The sequence below is a fragment of the Castor canadensis genome, chromosome 13, assembly GCF_047511655.1.
Source record: "Castor canadensis chromosome 13, mCasCan1.hap1v2, whole genome shotgun sequence".
Classification (NCBI taxonomy): domain Eukaryota; kingdom Metazoa; phylum Chordata; class Mammalia; order Rodentia; family Castoridae; genus Castor; species Castor canadensis.
The window spans coordinates 85871769-85892513 of NC_133398.1; the positions used below are offsets into that span (position 1 = coordinate 85871769).

Genomic DNA, 20745 nt, shown 5'->3' on the forward strand with positions numbered 1-20745 from the left:
ATTAATATCTTACACCCTAGCTTTGGAGGTAGGACCTTCATAAACAATTTTAATGCAAGATAGAAAGTGTTCCGTGCAGAGAACGTAAGAGAATGTGCATGTCTGTACTCATATGTAGCATAACTGAGCAAAGCAAGTATTGGATTGCTTTATTGATGGTTCCAGAAAATCCTTTTCTATTGTTAACACAAAAACTCATGTAGCAATAAAAGATCTTTTTCCAATTTATAAATTACTTAAAATAAATGTTCAAAGCCTTATATATTTCATGTTATTTAATGATATTTAGTGATTAATAGTCATATATATTAAAAATTGAAGACTTATAGAATTCCTATATTCCTGTTCAAGAATATTCCTAAACTTAACCAATATAATTAAAATGAGTTTGTAAGATCAACTTGTATTTGTTTTTTCAGCTCGAAGAGCAATCAAAACACCTAAGTCAAAAGGAAGATGTGGCAGCATTAAAAAAACAAATTTATGACTTATCAATGGTAAGAATCCCCTTTAAACTTTCAGAAATGTGTTTCTGGTTAGTGAACATATACATAATCATTCTGTTATTTCAGTATTCCAGGTATAGAACTTTAAAGCAAAATCGATACTATAGAGAAAGTCTTTAAAATATCCTTAAGTAAAGGTGTTATATAGGAGACTTTTCCTGTCACTGATAAGCCACCTATTATGAATGGTTTGATTTACTTTTTATTTCAAAGTAGTAAAGAGATGGTACTTAAACTTTGCCTAGCATAGTTAACCCTACTCTTTCAGCACCAATCCTGGTCTGTATCCTGATTTGTAAGATGCAAATACCATTGCTGCCTTCCTCCAACTTTCCTCTTCCTGACACTTTTCTATCTCTTGTTGACCATATCTTTATATTTTTTCTGTTGCAAAAACTGATTAACATTCAAATCATTTAAGTTCACATCATTACTAAGTTTTCTTTATTTTGATTTTAGGTTGACTCCAAACATTGAAAGTAAATAAAGAACATTGTCTTTATTGTGACTTTTTAACATGTTCCCTGTAGAATGAAGCAGTGAGCTAGGATTGTATTTCTTTGACTCTAGTCATTATTCCTATGTTATGTCACTCAAAAGAGTAGTGTCCCACCAGATTCATGATTAAATTAATTCCATACCAGTTCCAAATTTTGCCACATCTTAGTTGGCTTTACATTTGGATCATGACTTTGTTGTAGAGTTACTAGCTTTTCTGGGAGAATTCTTGGTTTCTTCTGGTAAAAAGAAATCTTTGTGATAATCACTGATATCTTAAATTTTTTTATTTATTCTTCTAGTGCATGGAATTTAATTTTTCCCGTTAGAAGACACCAATTTTGGACTTCATGAAATGTCTGTTTTTGTTGGACTTAATTGTGTTTTAACTTCCTACCCATATATAATTCTGAGATTTTGTTTCAATGAAGGATTCTAGTCCTTCACTCAATTTCAATATTTTGCATATTAAAATTTTCTTCCCTCTGTATTGACATCCTCATTTTGCTGTAGTACATTCTCAGGGAACTTGTGCAGGAAGGGTATGTAGGGGATAAATTTCCTAAGTTTTTGAACATTTGAATATGTATACTTCTCCCTCACAATTTCTTCAAAGTTGACTTTCTGGGATTTATTAATTTAGATCTCTTGCTGACTTTTTTTTTCAAGATATCTGGTAGTCCTTGGGATTTTTTCATATTTTTAAGTTAAGGATTAGCCTGATCATTTTAGGTAGGTGGCATAAGACTCCTTTTTAACTAAACAGACCTGCTTATACCCAGAAAGTGTTATCTTCCCAGAAGGTCTGTGAGGCTGGACCCCAATTCCCAGAATGAGTAGGGCAGGGATTGCCAAAGGGCTGCTTTAGTTTTCCCTAGGAGTTATTCAGTTCAATTAAAAATATGACCTCTGTCTTGTTGCCTGTGGAATCTACTCTGCCTATCTGCTATTCTTTGCTAGGGTAAGAGAGGGGATGGTCTTGGATGGAATGCCTTAATACAATAATCTCTATTTATAGCTCCACTTCTCATTCCTGCTTTCTGAGTTTCAACCTCACTACTTGTTCCCTTTTGTGTTCTACAGCAGAACCTTTAACACACTTCTAGAATGCTGTTTCACTGCATTTTTTGTTACTATAATGAAATACCTGAGGCAGAAAAAACTTACTTAGCTCATAGTTCTGGAGATTCAAGGGCATTGCACCAGCATTGGCTCATCTCTGGTGAGGACCTCATGGTAGATGGCAAGAGTCTGTGTGAGAGAGAGAGATCACATGTCCACCCAGGAAGCCAAAGAGTAACTGAAGTCCCCAAATCACTTCTGATGCAGCTGACCTAAAGAACTTCCATTAGGCTCCACCTCTTAAAAGTTCCATTATCACCAAACTTGGAACAAAGCTTCCAATGCATGGACATTTGGGGTCACACTTAAATTATACCCAACCCATAGCAACTGCTTTTTCCCTGACTCTCTTCCCTTTGGCAGAAACCCAAAGGTAAAATGGAAAACCCAGCTGGTTTCTATTTTCCAAAAGTGTGTTTAACTACCTTGACTGCTCATGGGCCTCTTTTCTGTTCCTTTAACTGTTATTGGTTAATTTCTTATATTTCTTATTAATGGAGTTTTAGAAGGGGAAAAAAGACAACCTCCTGTACTCAGTCTACCATCTTGAATTTCCAGTGATTTTTTTAAAAAGAAAGATGTAGAAATTTTCTAACCACACTAGTTTATTTTCAAGCAAAAATTTTAAAACTTAGGAGATAGGGTTGGTTATAAAAAGTAGCCAGTTATAAGTACAATTAATTTCTCAAAATGCTTATCAGTAGTTTTATGTCTCTCATTAAGGAAAGCAGGTGTTCAAATGTTTGATCTGAGTTAATTTGTCAATAACATGTTAAAGTACATCAAGATGGACCCCTGATTATTTTTTATTAGCATATTGTATTTGTAAAGGGGGTATCCATAGTGACATTTACATACGTGCTTACAATACATCTGAATTAGATTCCTGAGTATTAAAATGTGGTAAAAAATGGCAAGATTTTTTTTAAAGAACAACTTTGAGGACTCAGATTTACAATAATTGTACAGACAGTTCTTTTAACTTCCAGACTTGTAGAATTGGGGCAGGATAGGAGTGGCCAGTGGTAGGGCTACACCACACTGTACTTCATTTTTACAGAAGCAAGAAATTCCGGATCTAATGCCCCTGTTCCTTTTCTCTAGGAAAATCAGAAAGTTAAGAAAGATCTTTTAGAAGCACAAACAAATATAGCCTTTCTTCAGAGTGAACTAGATGCTTTGAAAAGTGATTATGCTGACCAGAGTCTGAATTCTGAAAGGTATGAATCTTTTTGTATTTCATTTTTTAGTTTGAGTACAGTATTTATTTAGGTAATCACCCATGGGAATGAAGCTTCACTATTTAATAATGAACTTAACTCTGTTTCTTAACTCTGCCAATATGATCTTTACTGTCTGTAAATTATAACTTTAGTGACAGATTTCCTAGGTGTGTGTATGTGTGTGTGTGTGTGTAATTTTTCTTCAGACGACAGCTGAATTGCATTAATTATGGTTGCTTAGGACATACAGTGCTTAATAAGTGGTTGGATTAATTGGGAGAAAATTGTAAGAATATACCTTAAGTGTCAAGAGAGAATGCTTGCTAAAGTGCTTTGCAGGTAAGAATCCTGTCCTAAAGCATTAGAATGGGAACTTCTTAAGTGGGTCATTTTGATTTTCTGTGCTTTAATTTTGCAGTTTGGTTTTAATAATATAGAACCTGTTACATACAGAGACATGTATTTATACATAAGAGATATACACATGGGTATTTACATAGGGAACATAAATATGACCCTTGTACTTGTGCACTTGGGGAAAGGTTTTTTTTTTATTTGTTTGCAAACTTTAATCAGAATTAAGGTCTTATAATAGAAAACAATGAAACATGAACTAGATTAGGAGTTCCAGTTTTGGAGTCTATAAAACAAAAGGAAAAGATGTGGACTTTGCAATTGAGAACTTCACATTTAGTGAGGAAAACAAAAACTAAGGGGATTCTGGGCTAAACATGTAAGAGCTAAACAATGTCAGAAACAATGCTCCAGCAGTGTCATGGTTGGTGTTCATTGCCATGAGATGACACAGGTTTTCTCTTTGTTTAGTCCTTGTTACTGAGGAGACAGAGGTGAGCATAGGAAGAGGGATAGGCCTGTGTTGATGCAGGGGAAGAGGCGCCAGTGACAGCAGCCTCAGCAACTGACATTGGTAGCAATGCCATCTGACAGGCACTATCCTTGATACTTTACTTGTATTAACTCATTCCATCCACAGAATCCAGTATTAGATAGGAATCTTCATTGTCTTCATTTAGAGATGTAAAAGAGGGACTCAGAGATGTCCCAAGTGAGAGAATAGCCAAGGAAAAGGCAGGAAATAGGGAAGGATAAGACTGCTTTGGGGAAGGACTATCAGACAAAAAGAAATGCTTATGATGGGAAAGCAAAATTTAAAAAAAAACTTAGAAGTTTAACAGCTAGTTTAAGGATGTACTGAAAGGCCCCAGAATTTTTGGTTAAAAATCACTTAAATTCCTATAGACAATTAGGAAACTTTTAGCTTTATCATTCTTGGAGTGAGTGGCTAGGTTATTGTGCATAAAACTTCATAGCCTAAGGTCATTGGAAGCTAGTGATGGGCCTAGAAGTGAGAGACATTGGCTCTGAATGCATGGTTTGAAGAGGAAGCCAGTGTCTCTGTAATAAAACAACAGAGGGATCACATGTGTGACTTTCTCATGAGCCCAGAAAGCTTGTTTCTGTAGATATTCCTTTGGTGTCAGGTTAGCAAAGGAAAGAGGTCAGGAGTCATAAAAAAGGAGGAAATAAGGGGATCTGAGATTTGGAAAGGTTTGGAAGGAGCAGAGAAGGTTCAGAGGACTGAGGGACCTTTTACTGTGACCATGTGGGGGAGGGGACTTAGGAGCAGTATGGATTTAGAGGAACAGGCCAGGCCCATGGGAGAGGGCAAGAGGAGCTGGTGGGTGCAGAGTAGTGATGCGAGGGAGAAAGCTCAGACATGGGACAGTTTTGCACAAGGAGGCACAGGGCGTGGGGGCATGGGTGGAGTCTCAGAAAGATTGGAGACTGTGACAACACAGGAGACAGAGTGGGAGCAGTGAGCCGAAGTAAAACCATGATTAAGGATTCATGCGTTTTGAAAATGCAAAAATGCACCTAAGAAAGTAGGTATTGGTAAGGACTTGACACACAATTCTCATTTAAATATAAAATATAATTTTACAGGGATCTGGAAATAATCCGAGAATACACAGAAGATCGAAATAATCTTGAGAGGCAAATTGAAATACTCCAGTAAGTTCTCATATAAAATGCTCTTTGCACTCACATTTTACCTATTTTTTTGTTAGTAAAACGTGCCACATATAACAGGAGTCACCATTTTCTCAAGACCTGTTTTGCAGGTCGGTGTATTACTTCTTTTCACTATGTTACATTTGGCAGACCCTCAGCTTTCTGATGTGACTAATCCTAAATAAATTATTCCAATGCAGGGAATACAGTTCTTAAAAGTCCTTGCAAGCCAGCTGGTATGTGCAGCTCGCCGTTATTACACCTTTGTGAAGAATAACAGCCCTGACCTCTCAGCTTTCTCTGCAGACTGCACACTGAGAGCTTGTCAGGCGTCTCACATTGTGAGTGCCCCAGGATGGCACCTATACCACCATTCTTTGTCAATTTATTATGCTTATTTAGGTGTATATTTTTCCCAGTTTTTTCTCTTTCCAAGAAATGCACCTATCTGTCAACTTCATAACTAAGTTGCAGTAATTCCATCCTATGAGGGTCTTCCCCTCAAAACCTTGACACCCTTCCCCCTCCCTTTATTTTTCCTTTTCACCAATGCAGCATTTTCTTCTGAGTTCACCACATGAAGTAAAAGTCAGGCTTGATAAGTTTTTCTTTACCCTTTTTGAATATGAAGTCTCACCTGTGGTAACTGTAGAGTTCATTTATTACAACAGTTCTATTCATTCATGTATTCATTCAATAGATTTGTCAGTTAGTAGCTTTTATGGGTCAAATACACCAGGATAGAGTGGTAAGTCTGAGAGGAAAAAAAACCTCTTTCTTTATGGGGTTAGTCTAGAGAAGGAAGACAGAAACTGATCAGTAGTTATAGAAATAAATACAAAATACCAAATGTAAGCAGTCTGGGAAAGGAAAGATGCATGTCCCCTAAGGGAATCGGGGGCTTATCTAAGAAGACCCATGATGTGTTCCTAGAGGGAGTGACACTTCAGCTGAGTTCTGAAGGATGAGGTGGCCATGAGGAAGGAAAGATTAGCTACTCCGTGAGGCAGGGGCTCTGTTATTATCCTCATTTTGCAGCCAAGCGAGATTCTGACATTAAACAATTTCACAGTGTCATGTGAAGTAAGTACCTGAGTTGGGATTTGGACTCTTCTCTGTCTGAGATCAATATCCTGGTGTTTACTTGGTGCAGAAGTACCACCAGGTCATGAGTAGGATGCATGAGTAGGATACAGCCAGTATGCTGTAACACACTGTATCCAGGCCTGGCCACTTGCTGTGTGAGGCTGGCTGGGTTCAGGCATCTGACAAACAGACGGGCATGAAACCTATTCAAATAGGTGTGCTACCTGAAGCAAGAGTGAGTTCCACAGCATAATTAATGTATTCTCAAACTACCAAGACCTTTAAAGAGAGATAACTAATTAATTCATCTGTTATATTTTGAGTAATAAATTATGATCTTAGTTTTTGAGGTTTGAAGCAAAGTGGTAGAATGTTACAAAAGATGATAAGTAATTCTGTGTTCTGAATGTCACCAACTGAAAAGAAAAGATGACATTGATTCCCACTAATACTTTCCATATCTGTCAATCTATTTCTTTGCTGTGCAGAACAGCTAACCGGAAGCTACATGACAGTAACGATGGCCTAAGAAGTGCCCTAGAAAACAGTTACAGCAAGTTCAACAGATCCTTGGTATGGGATGATATTCTATATTTTGTTCTTTCTAGTGATTACCTGTCTTGATAAAAATCATATAATATCTTGGAGGAAAACTTCCTGGGTCTTTATAATGATAAGAAGCTCTTTTCCTAAAATAGAGACCACAGTTTTCCAACTTAAAAAAGTTTGCTATCCATTTGCAGAAATAAATGCCTGATGTTTGCCAACTCTTAAGTTAGACATTCTAGGAAACTAGAGAAAGATGAATAAGATAGGATTTTTGCCCTGAAAGAGTTCTAATGTAATAGATATTAAAAATGTGTATAGATCAATAAGAAGAAGAAGAAGCAGCAGAAAACCCCGTGGTGGTAAAATGAAGTATTGCCAGTCAAGAGGAGGGAGATGTGATTCTGGCTTGGGGGGGGAGTTGCTTTTAGAGATAGTGTTCTTTATGATAGTGAGAATGTCAGAACAAGTGCCTTGGATTTCAAACCCTCCTAAGTCCCATTTGGAATTTTAGGACCTTCTCAAGATTTTGTCTATCACGAAGGCTCTTACTCACTTTTGGGGCTCAGTTTCAAGCATAAGATTCTGGTGCCATGTTTGGATATGGGAGAGTCAGTCACTACATGAAATTATGGTTCCAGAAGAGATAAATAAGCCCAAGGAAGTTGATGTTACAGGGCCCTGGACATCATGTGAGCCAGGATACTCCTTGTGGAATATAGAGTAGAGTTTGGACTGAAGATCTAATGATGCAGAAAGAAAACTGTGGTCAGTTATCTTTGCACCCATTTTCCAATTGATTTTTATGCTCACAATGGGACATATAGGAACCCAAACTTTTAGTTATGTTAGAAGTTGAATTGTGTTTGTGTGTATATGGAAAGTGTTGCATGGGACATTAATTAACTATTTGTGTATTACAGCGCTTAAGTAATATATCACCTGGGAATACAATTTCTAGAAGCAGTCCCAAATTTAATGGTCACTCTCCTCAACCTTTGGGCTATGACAGGTATGTTAACACCTACTTATTTTCTTTATTTGAGAGCTCTAGATCAAACTTAAAAGGAAGGTAAATTTTCTTAAAGGTGAATTAAGATAATGGAATCTATTTTGGACACCAATTTATATTTTTCTAAGATCTTACTTGAAAGTTATAAAACCTGAACCAGGTGAAAACTAAGTAAAATGTTTAATAGGTCAGAATAATTTTATGTGAGCTATGTCACAGGAAAAGGAAACTATCAAAAAAGAGAAATGTGGTTAGTAGAGGTTTATGAGTTACTATATTGAAGGAATAACAGAGATGTACCAAAAGTTGGAATTTAGCCCTAACTTTAATCAAATGAAATGAAATATTTGGCTTGTTATTTCTTGAGATCTAGTAATAAGTGATTAAAGATCACTGTATGTGTTAGAGTGAGTGAGTGTGTGTGTGTGTATTTGTTGTTGACAGTCAACATGTCAAAGTGGGAAAGTGGAAGTGAAGTCATAAACCAAGGTTTTCTGGCTCTCCGTGTGTTATTTTTTCCCCCTCTCATGTTTATCCCCTCTGAAAGGGGTATTTTCAGTATAAAGAAAAATGCTGGTGATAGAAAAGGTCAGGTTGCCTCTCAGGAAGTTCTTTTACCAAAACTTAGTGGTGAGCACTTTTAAAAAAATACTATCCAGATTATTGTTCACTGATTTGCTAAATAAAAATCTTAATAGCGTGTTTCTTTATAAGTAGTTGACAACTCTGCTACTGAGAAGACTTTAAAAAATGTGTAGGTGTGATATTACTTTTGTGGACTAATGTTTAAAGTAATTTTTAAGCAAATAGTAGAGAAAGCCACATAACACAAAATTATTTCAGAAATTTCATCACAATTTACTTTTGAAATAGTAGACACCATGAATAAGGCCCACAGGTAGTAGACTAGAACAGCTGCACGGTATGTTCTAAGGCTCAGTGTCCTCACATCACCAGTGCTCTGAGAGACAAGAACACAGCTCGCATGCATTCATCATTTTGGACCAGGGCTGGAGGCACCATGGCCTGCACTGATGCTCCTCTGCAGGGAGTGATTAATTTTATCTCTGAAGTTCAGTGTGTTTTCTTTTTCATGCTAATACAAACACTTAATAAAAGCATGTACATTTAATTTGTATAGCTTTATTTAGTTTTAACTTGCAAATTTGTTTTAGTTTTGTGTTTTGTGTGAGAACCCTAACAAAAATTTAACTTGGATCACAATTTTCATAGTTAATTGTAATGAACCTATCTGGAAAGGTAGGAGTGATTTACCTTTGAGAGGATATGTATTAAGTTTAGTGCTACACAAATGGAAAGATACCTGGAAGTAGGGAGTTCTACCCTTTGTTTGAGGTACCTCCCTATGAAACACCTCCTGTAGGTGTGTTTCCAAACTACATGTCTACAAGACATGGCAAGAAATTCATCTTATGTCAAACCATTCCAAAGACACACATTTGTCATTGCCTATTGTTTTCACCACATTGATCAGAAATCTGTCTCCTAGAAAAGTTTACCACTTGGCCATTTTTTGTTTCAGGCTCTCTGAGAAATTATACTCTTCTTCATCTGTTAGCTTTTCAAAGTGTTTGAAGAGAAAAGCCATTAAGACTAAAATTGAGTACACTGAACCATTCCTCATATCAGAGGCATTTTGAGTCTCACATCATTGTGGTTGCTTTCCCATATGGCTTCTGGGCCTCCCTTTTATGTAGAGGTGTTCTGTAGAAATACACATGCTATTCAAAATATGATCTGACCACATTAAATAAAAAGGCTCTGTGTACATTCTTATTAATACAGCTTGGGATTGCATTTACATCTAATTCTTTTGTATCAAAAATGAGATGATTTTTTAAAACATAGCCAAGTTTAAGTGTTTTATTTGAGGGTCTTTTTCATAAATGATTTTTGCATAGAATAAACAATGCTGCTTTGAATATTTGTTGGTTTCCCCTGATGCTAGATCATGGAAGAAATACATCAGTCTTGGCAAGTGAAGATGTTATTTTCCTCAGTTGCATTCATGTCTGTCACCTGTGTATTCTTGAGCATTGTGAACCCTCAAGTAAAGCAGTCTCTTCTTTCATTATTAGGTCATCCCACTCTTCTTATGTGGATGAGGATTGTGAGTCATTAGCTCTCTGTGATCCTATGCAGAGGATGAATTATGAAGTTGACAGCTTGCCTGAGAGCTGCTTTGACAGTGGCTTGTCTACCCTGAGAGATTCCAATGAGTATGACTCCGAACTGGAATACAAGCACCAGAGGGGATTTCAGAATTCACATGGGACACAGGAGAGCTTTGGGGGTGACGCTTCAGACACAGATGTAAGTCCTGAAACCACTACCCCTGAGACCTGGCTTCGACTGAACTCTTCCACCAATATTTGACATGTATCTGTCATGAGCATGTGTTGTTAAGATCACAAATATGACAGTCAGTAGAATTTTTTGCCACAATGTTAGGGGAAATTCTCACAAATTTACTCTTCAGAGCCACTGTATTCCATAATCAAATTGATTGTAGAGTCAGCTGCATAGTTTTCCTTGGTCCATATGTATGTGTGTAATCAAAGACTTTCCTTTTAACTGCTGGTGTTTTTAACAGGTTCCTGATATAAGGGATGAAGAAACATATGATTCAGAAGGTGTGGCCTCTGTTTTAGACTTGAAGCCTCAAGGGTCTGTCAGTGAAGGCAGCACTATTAGTTCTTCCAGAAAGCCCATCTTGGCTCTTTCGCCTCAAGTAGGTAGCTTCTGAGACCCTTCTATTCATGAATGCTGTTCATTTTCTGTGCCATGTCACTTATTTGGAAAATAACCTGGTATTTCCATTATCACCTTCTGTGGCTTTTTTCGCCTAGACAGACATGGTGAGTGACGACTCCAAACCTCCCAAGTCTCAGAAAGCTTACAAGATTGTGCTTGCTGGGGACGCTGCAGTGGGGAAGTCCAGCTTCCTCATGAGACTTTGCAAGAACGAATTTCGAGGAAACACAAGTGCCACCCTGGGTACGGCTCAATGGATAATGGAAAAGCTGTCTTCTTTAGCTTGAGTTTCTTTTCTTTAGGGATTAAATACACAGATAAACAGACATCTTTGTGTACATTCAAGTATGTAGGGGAATTATGTGTGTGTGTGTGTGTTTGTGTGTGTGTAGCTTTGTCTATAGAATGATCCTTCTTTGTTTTGGCTAAAGTCTAACTTTAGCAAAGGAAAATTGACAAAACACAGGAATCTGATTGGCTAGTCAAATCATCCTGAGATGTTAGCCTCTTTTATTACACATGTATTTCCAGAGTCAAGTAGGATGTTTTTGTGAAAACAAATTTTAAAATATGAGGTTTGGAAAGATTTATACAGGGTGACCAAGGACTGCTTTTCTGATAAGGTGACATTGGGTGTTGACAAAGTGACAGTGTTAATGGTGGATTTGTCATGGTCAGAATCATAGCCAGATGTATGTTCCCTTCTCCAGCTTCATAGCAAGAGATTCAGTAGTAACTTGATTTCTAAAATGTACATAATAATCAATAAAAGGGTCTGAAAATATCCAAATTACCATTTTTTCTTCATCTAGAGAGTTATTCTGATAACCAAAAATATTAAAACAAATTGATTGCCCTCTTCAAATTTGGTATCTTAGTTTATGATTCTCTAATATACCCTTCAAGATAACAAAGCTGAAAATTCCCTTCAATTTAATTCATATGAAGACTATAGTATTTGGTTTAGTTGCTAGAGACCATAAAATTTTTACTCATATATACCCATGCATGTATGTATATTTACATGTATCACACACAGATAAATGCATGCTTGTATATGTATACACATACTTGTAACATATACATTCACACACATATACATGTATGTATACACACAACACATACATATACTTTCATATCAATGTGGGTGTAACATGTATACATGCATACATATACACATGCATTTCTTGTGTGCACACTCACATAGGCATGAATTCATCTAATTATCTGGGATAGATTTTCCCTTTTCTGTTGATTAAGCCTTTCCCAAGTCAGCCACCCTGCAGGCAGTGCATCTGCATGCATATGTGTGGTCTTCCTTAGTTATTATTTGAAGATCACTGTCTTTGAAGGCCATGTTCATTCCTTTCTACCTCACTGAGCTTTGGCTTATTGGCTTTTCTGTCATCTAAAGGGGGCTTGAAAGTCACAAACTAATGGAATTATTTATGTTATGTTCTCTGCTCTCATATTCCTTTATAGGAGTTGATTTCCAAATGAAAACTCTCATTGTAGATGGAGAGCAAACAGTTCTGCAACTCTGGGATACAGCTGGGCAAGAGAGGCAAGTGCTTTTCATGATGCTTTTGATTGCTTAGGTTTGCAAAAGAAGCCCTGGAGGATGCTTGATATTGTTTATACCCATAATTATATAATATTAATATGCATTATAATCATACACATGCTTTACATATATTTATAATAAGGCATATTACAATCTCAGTAATGCTCATCTTTCTCCACATCCTTTCCTCCTTTATGTATATATTAGCTGTGTGAGAAGAGAATCTTTAAATTTCTTTTGAGCTAGTGTTTGGGACAATGAGAGTAGACTTTCCTAACTAGAGAATTTAGGTACAATGTTCCCAAATACTTTGATAGTGTGAGGACCTGCTTATCTGTGCATCAATAAATGAGGGAGCAGAGAATCTGTCAGATCCCCTTGATTCAAAAGCAGATATGCAAGTTAAGTAGCAGATTTACATTCATTGCCAATAACAGAAACATCAAGCATAGGTTTTAATTTTGGGTAACTCTTTGGAGACAGAGTCTACTCAGTTGTTCAACAAATAAGTATGGGGTGCCTGCCTCTATAGCCAGGTACTCTTCAGTGTGTTAAGACACAGTGGTCAATAAGGAGACACAGTTCCTGCCCTTGTAGAGCTCATATTCTCTAGCAGACTGGGAGTTTCAACATTTTAAAGATATCTGTGGTTGATATTTCCTAGTTAAAATACTTGTAAAATACCATAGTTGGTTTAGAGTTGGGACATGCATACATTAAGGTATGCCCTTCCCCCACTGGATTCTGTGCCCATGAAGATGCGTAAGTTCTGGCACATTGTTCCATACTGTTAATTTTTCTTCATTAACCACCAACCCCAAAATAGCATTGCTGTAATGTGCATTTCCTTCCAGCTTCCTCTGTGCCACACTTCATTATTGCTGAAGTTGAAATTTTAAAAATTATTCTTTCCCCATTGCTATGGTTATGCTTTGGCTTTAGTAGACATTCTTGGGATTGTTTCATAGAGAAAGTGATTGGTTTTCAAAGGCAGTCACTCCGATCCTTATCCTCTTAACTTTCACTGAGTTGTTGAAGGCCTTGGGGATGGCTGTTCACAGCAATATGTCACTGTTGTGTTCTCCTCACTTGGGACTGAGATGAGGAAACAATGAGCATAAAGGAGGTGACGCATAAGGCAACACCCAGCTGTCTGAGTGATGATGTGCTTTTTTCTTTCTCAGATTCAGAAGTATTGCCAAGTCTTACTTCAGAAAAGCAGATGGTGTTTTGCTGTTGTATGACGTTACATGTGAGAAAAGCTTTCTTAACGTACGAGAATGGGTAGATATGGTTGAGGTAAGGAACCAAAATGAAGAAACAGAAAATTACATGGGAGTATTGTAGACCATCTTGGAAAGTGCTCTTGTTTTTCCTTTCTGCAGGGAACTTGAGTATAATTCATTGATTCAAGCCATCAAGAAAATGGCATGCTAGAGGCAGTGTTTCCAGTATACTTGGCAGCACTTCCTTAGGCGTTACACAAAGCCAAGGACACTATAGGAGGTAGCTTCTGGAAATAAAACTTACAAGATTTTTTATAGATAAAGTCATTTTTTGGATGCAATCAATGTAAAAGGCAAATAAGCTAAAAAGCAAATAAGAAGGTGGTGGTTTGGGTGTCCAGTGTGGCAGGGTGTGTAAGCATGTGCAGAGAGCCAAAGTCCACTGCAACTATGTTCTCAACCTTAATCAGGTTGTGTTGTGGGGTACTTAGACATCTGAAATACCAATTGGCATTTTTAATATCTGAGGTGATATCTGTGGTTAAACAAGATGGTGATTTTCATGTGAGGAACTTTCCTATCACTTAGTTTCATGGTAAATAATTTTTAAAAGCAGGAAATGATTTTGACCATATTTAGTGTGCTGTCAACACGTATGAGTCGATAATAAACTGTAGTTCAATCTTTGGTTCAGCATAGTTTCTTAAAATAAAATAGTGTCTAATAAAACTATTCAATTAAGTAGGTGTCATCTATAATTTTAAGCAGACATTAAATTACAGTAGTGGTTAAACAGGACTGATTAGTTTATGATCTCAAGTTATCCTCTGGAATGTAATGTTTTCTTTCTAACTAAAGAAGTAATAAGAGAAATACCTAATTGTAGTTGGCAATAAGAATTCAATAATAATAAATAAATATGAATGTGGTTCTACCAAAATATCATAACTTAAAATCACTATAATTCAATAAAAGTACATTCATATTTATGTACTATTTACTTCACAAAAATCTCCATGCTATATTCACTTCTCTAATATCTAAGAAAGAAAGAAACATTACTCTCAATTATTAAGAGAAACTTAAGGTGTAGAGTATATGGTACTGTTTAGATTTATTGAATGGTTAGGGATATAATGAGGCTTTTTTTGGAATTTCCGATTCTATACTGGTTGCTACTTTGATAAAGCACCAGAGCAAGAGGCAGATTAGTAGAAGCTTTTGATTAATGAATGCCAAGATACAGTTAGTGTGTACATGAAAGGTAGCTACTCACAGGAACATTGCTAGAGCAATGCATCCTGAGCAAAACTTTTCATTGTTGAAATGTTGGGCTTAGTATTCATTGTAAATCTTTGGATTATGTTCAAGAAAAGGAGGCACAAAAGGCAAGGTCAGCCACAGAGAAAAAGCCCTTATGTAAAGAGGCCCACAACCAGAATTGTTAAGCACGTGTGTAGCAAATAACCCTTTCAGCCGTTGGTTTCACCTTTTCACAGAATCTGAAAGGAAGAAAACTGTATTCAATGAGTTCTTAAATTTGTTATTGGAAAAAAGTAGAAAATGTGAGGCATTTGAGTTTCACTGTAGAAAAAGTATGGGCTCATTGAAACATCTCCATGACTTTTTCTAACTTGGGCTATACTATAAGGACCATTTATGTGACCGCTCTAAGTTGGGTAGAAATGAATGGTGCCATGTCTGAGATAGGCCATAGGATTGAAAAGCAGTAGACTGTCAGTGGTGAGTGCACTCTTTGAGTTGATAGTTGGCATACCTTGATTGAAAGCCATTGAGTTATAAGATATTATAATAAAATTGTGGATAAAATAAAATTATGGCTATGTATTTGCCTATCTTGAATAATTTGTTGAATGAATAATTAGGTAAGAGCTAAATGGAGATACTTGAACTGTAAGATTTCTCCTGACTTTTCCATATTCAAAATTGTGGCTGGGCATGGTGGTTCAAGCCTGTAATCCTAGCTACTTAGGAGGCAGAGATCAGGAAGGTTGCAGTTCTAGGACAGCCTGGCTAAAAAAATCTGTGAGACTGTATCTCAGCCAATAAAATCTGGGCACTGTAGAACACACCTGCCTTCCCAGTTACATGGAAAGTACAAATATAAGGGTTTCGATCCAGGCCTGCCTGGGCATAAAGCAAGACTCTACCTCCAAAATAACCACTGCAGAAAGGGCTGGGGCATGGGGCAGAACACCTGTGTAGCAAGCATGAGGCTCTGAGTTCAACCTTCAGGATCACAAAACCAACAAACACACACACAAAATGTTTTTCTAGTTCCCAGTGTGTACATGTACAGTTTTAGGTGCCTGCGATGTATCAGTTAATAAAGCAAAGTGTCTTATCCTTAATGGCCCTTGTTTTCTAGTGGCAGAGACAGATAACAACCAACAAATAAGGACAGAAAGTAACTAATGTTACAGAAACAAAATTGCTACATGCAGGGTCCTGTAATGGAGTGGGCAGCAGTTTTTGTTAGGTGGTCAGGGTAGCCTCAGAGGCTTAAGAGGGTGATGCTTAAGTCAGACTTGAAGAGGTGCCAGTTTTTACCTCTGTGACTTTGGGAAGTCATTTAGATGCTCAGCTTCCAGGTCAACTTAAGTGAACTTTTGATTAATGATTACACAATGAGTCCTGAGGAGTTCATCAAAGAAGACAATTCATTAATAGTTGGAGCAGTTAGTTTATGGGAGGACCTTTCACTCCTTTCTCTGCTTTGCTTTAGCTAAACTCATGTGCCCAGTCAAAGATTAATTGTCCGAAGAGTACAGAAGTCTAACAAAGCTTCATGTTAAGGCTCCTGTCTTGGTTTGGTACCAGGTGTACCATCAATCTGAATGAGTACCCGATATATCTTCAGTCACTTCAAAGAGAAATTTCCACATTTGGGTCAGGATTGCCACTCCTATTGATTACTAACCAGAAACTTATTTTCTGTGCTAGTTAACTCATATTCTTTTATTCTCATTGTAACCTGATTAGGTAGAAAATGTGCTTATGAACCCTTTCATCTTACAGATAGAGAAATGGTGGCAGAAGCTTCGAGAAAATTGCCTGGTCTTATATAGCCAGTGAGTGGCCAACTGATGAGATTGCCTGGGTTTCAGACTTAGCCTTGCTCTCAAACCTTAGGCACCACTGAGAGTGCATGCTGGGAGAGCAGGTCAATTTGCATATGCTGATTGGGAGCATTAGCTTTAGACTTTTTTATTTGGAATGACTGACAGTTGGCTCAATAAGAAAACTGTTGACCTTTAGGACTTAAATATTTTGCTTTTTTTCTAAACCAAACAGTGGTAAATGTGGAATTTTCAAGGCCCAGTTTTGTCCCATGGTAGTTGAATAATTGCTTGTGTTTTGCACCTGGGATAATGAAGTTTACTTGTAGTTGTAGAGCATTGTATGGGCATCCAGCCAAATGTCTGTGCTCACTCCTCTTAAGTTTATTTTGGTTTGTAGAGCTTTGAGGGTTACAGATAGGAAATTAGATACATATTTTCTTTGCTGTAAATCTGATTGATCTGGGTAACTTTTACCCTTTTTATTACCCAACCATGGAGCATTGAGTAGTTGCGGCATTATACAATCAGTTTGGGCCCAGGCCTTGGCCCTTACATGTTATCATTTAACCTCTCTGAATTTTAGTTTGCTCACCTGAAATTGGGAACAATGTATGGCAGTGTTTAGAAATATTTTGAGGCTTAGTGATAGTTAACTTAAATATAATGTTAATAATTGTATTGTTGAAATTGGCAATGAGACTTGGGCATTCATAATAAATGTATACTTTGCTCTTCCAAAATATGTCATAAAATGATTATGAATGCAGCGGTACTGTGTTCATGTTTATGCAGCATCTGACACATTGGGCAGTAGGACAATGGCAGCTGCTGCTGTTATGACTGTTGTTACTGTTGTCATTTAATTTGTTCAATATTTGATGTATACCGAATTGGGTTTTTTTCTTCATTGTAGGATGCAACTCATGAAACTATTCCTATCATGTTGGTTGGAAACAAAGCTGATCTTCGTGACACTGCTGCTGCAGAAGGACAAAAATGTGTCCCAGGATATTTTGGAGAAAAACTGGCCATGGTAAGCATGAGGATAGGTTGGAACTGGAAGAAAACCCAGGCTTTTCACTTTTGTCTACCTTTGCATAAGAGGTTGTTGATAAACCTCCACCCTGTTTGACAAGGCATCTGTGGTGTTTATCTAGTGGAGTTTCCAGTGCCTTGCTCCTTCATGAAGGTAATTCATTATTGCTAGAAGTAAAATTCTCCAGAAGGCAAGATGATCCCATCATCATTTTCTACCATTGACTGTCATTGACAAGAATCGATAAAATGAATGCCTCATCTTCTTTTGACTTTCACCCACTTCCTAGAATCTTTCTTGATTCTAGAACTCCAGAGGAAGGAAAATAGAATGAGCTTTCTGTTTTGTAAAAATGGGCTTTGTTCCAGAGGGTTGCCATGCTGAGGGCAGAATATGGTGCAGTGTATTGTGTAGGTATTCCTCTTAACATTTCTGCTTATTTAGAATACTCTGAAATTATTTTGGTTTATGGATTTGCATAGTGGATTAAGTTGACACCTGTGTAAATTACTACTGTAGGCAATGTTTCACTCATTACTTTAAGCTGGAAAATCTTGTTTTAATATTAGAATTGCAGACCAAATATGACAAATATTAAAACTAGACAATTAAATGCATAAGAGATACATTCAACACATGCTTAATTGTGTCCACAATGTGATCAGCACTTCGGTATATGCTGGACAAAGATCAGAGAGCAAAGAAGACAGTCCTTGCTCTTGCATTGTTTACTGCCTGGGGGAGACAGACATTAAAGCCATGAAGTCTATGTGGCAGAATCTGTTCCACATGGTCCCTCTCAGATCTAGAAATTCTTGGTTCCTGCCAGTTGTATTCCTCTTCAGTTCCCAAAGTTTGCTTCCTACTGCATATCATGACTTTCATCCTCCTGTAACCTCTGTTTCACCCTGCACATCTTGGATACCTGGCTACAGAAGTCAGGTGCAACATCACCTATTTCCACTAGACATACCTTCATTTGTGACGTGCATAATTTTCTATGCATTTGGGGGCTGCTCAGTACAGATCTTATTGTGAAGTCTTTCACCACTGTTACCCTCTTCTCACTCTCTCTGTTCCACAGCAGTTATCAAATTCTCCCCTTGTCCTACACAGAATATTTAACCCACATTCAAGCCCACAAGACACCCAATTTTCCTTTCTTAAGAGAAAATGTCTCCCACTTATTAGACAAAGACTTAAACAGAATTCCAGCAATTACAGTTATGGCAAACACTATCCAGAGAAAACCTCTGTGAGGTTCTATGATAGGGAGACCTGAAGACATGTTGAAGATTAGAAACTTCTTAATCTTAACTTCAAGGAAAGGTTACCTAGAAGTAAAAAGAAGCAGGAAGGAATCAGACTGTTGGAGAGGGTAGTTGAGGTAGAGGGTTGTATAGGTAATTGGAAGAACAGATACAAAGATCCCAAAGTAAGTAGGATTTTGGGGCACTAGTGAAATACAGGAAAGCTAGAGAAACTGGAGGCTTGTGATTGAGGGGATACAATGGAAGGTAAGGCTGGGAGATTGGCCAACGTCACAACAAGCAAGGCCTGGTTGGTCATGTAAAAGCATTTGAACATATCCTGAAGAAGAATGGGACTGAAAGATTTAGAACAGAAGAATGATATGAGCAGTTATTATAAACATAACTGCTGGGAAGATAAACAAAAGAGGACTAGACCATGGTCTAGCAACACAGAGACTGCTGGCTTCTGATGGGAGATGATAGTGTGAAAGAGGGTAGCCTAAGCTTCCAGCCCAAAGCAGGCAGACTTTTGATGGACATTTAATTCCTGAGTGGTTACCATAAGCTCTCATTTTTATCTCTCTGAAATTAATTGATAGAAAACATTTAGTATTAAGTGTATGACTGTTGGAAGAAAAACATGAAATTTTATATTTTTCAGGCAAAATAAAAATCATCTAATAGGTATTCTTGGAATAACTATACTCAGGCTTGTTATTTGTTTTAAGTACTGAAACTCTGAATTCAATTTCTTACCTATTAGTCATTTTTAGCATGCTCAACATGAAAATATAATTTGTTTTTTTTTTTTATAACTAAAACTTCAGGAGAACCACTTGAAGCCTTAACTTAATTGTGTTTACTTCTTTTCTGCAGACCTATGGGGCATTATTCTGTGAAACAAGTGCCAAAGATGGATCCAATGTAGTGGAAGCTGTTCTCCATCTTGCTCGGTAAGGATGTGCCTTGCATTTCAAAAACTAGATTGGGTTTAGTTTGAATTTTCATTTAGCTAATGTATGTGTCAGATTCCTTGGCCATAACATGCATTTAGAATATACATTCCAAAACACTGTCCTGTCTTTCACTTATGATAGGAGAAACAAATACACATGGATACTATAAAATCCAGAAATATTGCTCATTTATTTATGAACATTGGCAAAATATCATCAGTGCCAAACGAAACAGGTGCATCTGAGGTGTTGTTGACATTTTTGCAAGATGTCACCACAAAGATAATAGTTGACTTGTATGAGTCATCTCCAGGAATTATTATGAATACAGCTAATTATGACATTTTCATAAGTAAAGGGGGAAAAAACTTAACAAAGCAAATTGTACATCATGCCAGTTGAAATCACTTTGTCAAAATTATTACCAAGGTAATTATTCAGCTAAGGCAATGGTGTTAATCATAAATTATATTTTGGGATGTAGATTACAATGAAAATTGCATCATTAAATAACTTATATGTAAATGTGCATGTTTTAATTCTTGAAGAGATCTAAGGAAATAACAAACAGCAGCTAGATTTCTCTTTGTGCTTTGTTTATCTAATACAGATGGAAAGATTTTTTCTGGCCTAAAGTGATTATATATCCCCCTCCATGCACACACAAGAGAATAAAAAGTAAAAATATGCATAAGCAACATGTAGGACAGTGATTTCTAATAGCAGCAAACCTAGATATGCAATCCTTGTCTTGACTATTTGTGAGGTTTTGTGAGAATCCTTAGTAGGATTAATTGATCTCTTCTAATAAACATTGGCATTTAA

General features: G+C 37.0%; 1 protein-coding gene across 2 annotated transcripts in view; it reads left to right on the forward strand.

The window, feature by feature from the left end:
• Positions 1-20745, forward strand: part of Rasef (RAS and EF-hand domain containing) — an 80866-nt gene that overhangs the window by 53160 nt on the left and 6961 nt on the right. Inside the window, exons 5-16 of one of the 2 annotated variants that reach the window (XM_020153516.2) lie at positions 420-497; positions 3231-3346; positions 5315-5383; positions 6958-7042; positions 7939-8027; positions 10127-10361; positions 10642-10779; positions 10898-11045; positions 12285-12366; positions 13551-13665; positions 17589-17708; positions 19841-19917. In XM_020153516.2, coding sequence (XP_020009105.2) covers positions 420-497; positions 3231-3346; positions 5315-5383; positions 6958-7042; positions 7939-8027; positions 10127-10361; positions 10642-10779; positions 10898-11045; positions 12285-12366; positions 13551-13665; positions 17589-17708; positions 19841-19917 — 1352 coding nt within the window. The remainder of the gene's footprint in view (positions 1-419; positions 498-3230; positions 3347-5314; positions 5384-6957; positions 7043-7938; positions 8028-10126; positions 10362-10641; positions 10780-10897; positions 11046-12284; positions 12367-13550; positions 13666-17588; positions 17709-19840; positions 19918-20745) is intronic. The other variant, XM_074052161.1, reaches the window with a different exon arrangement.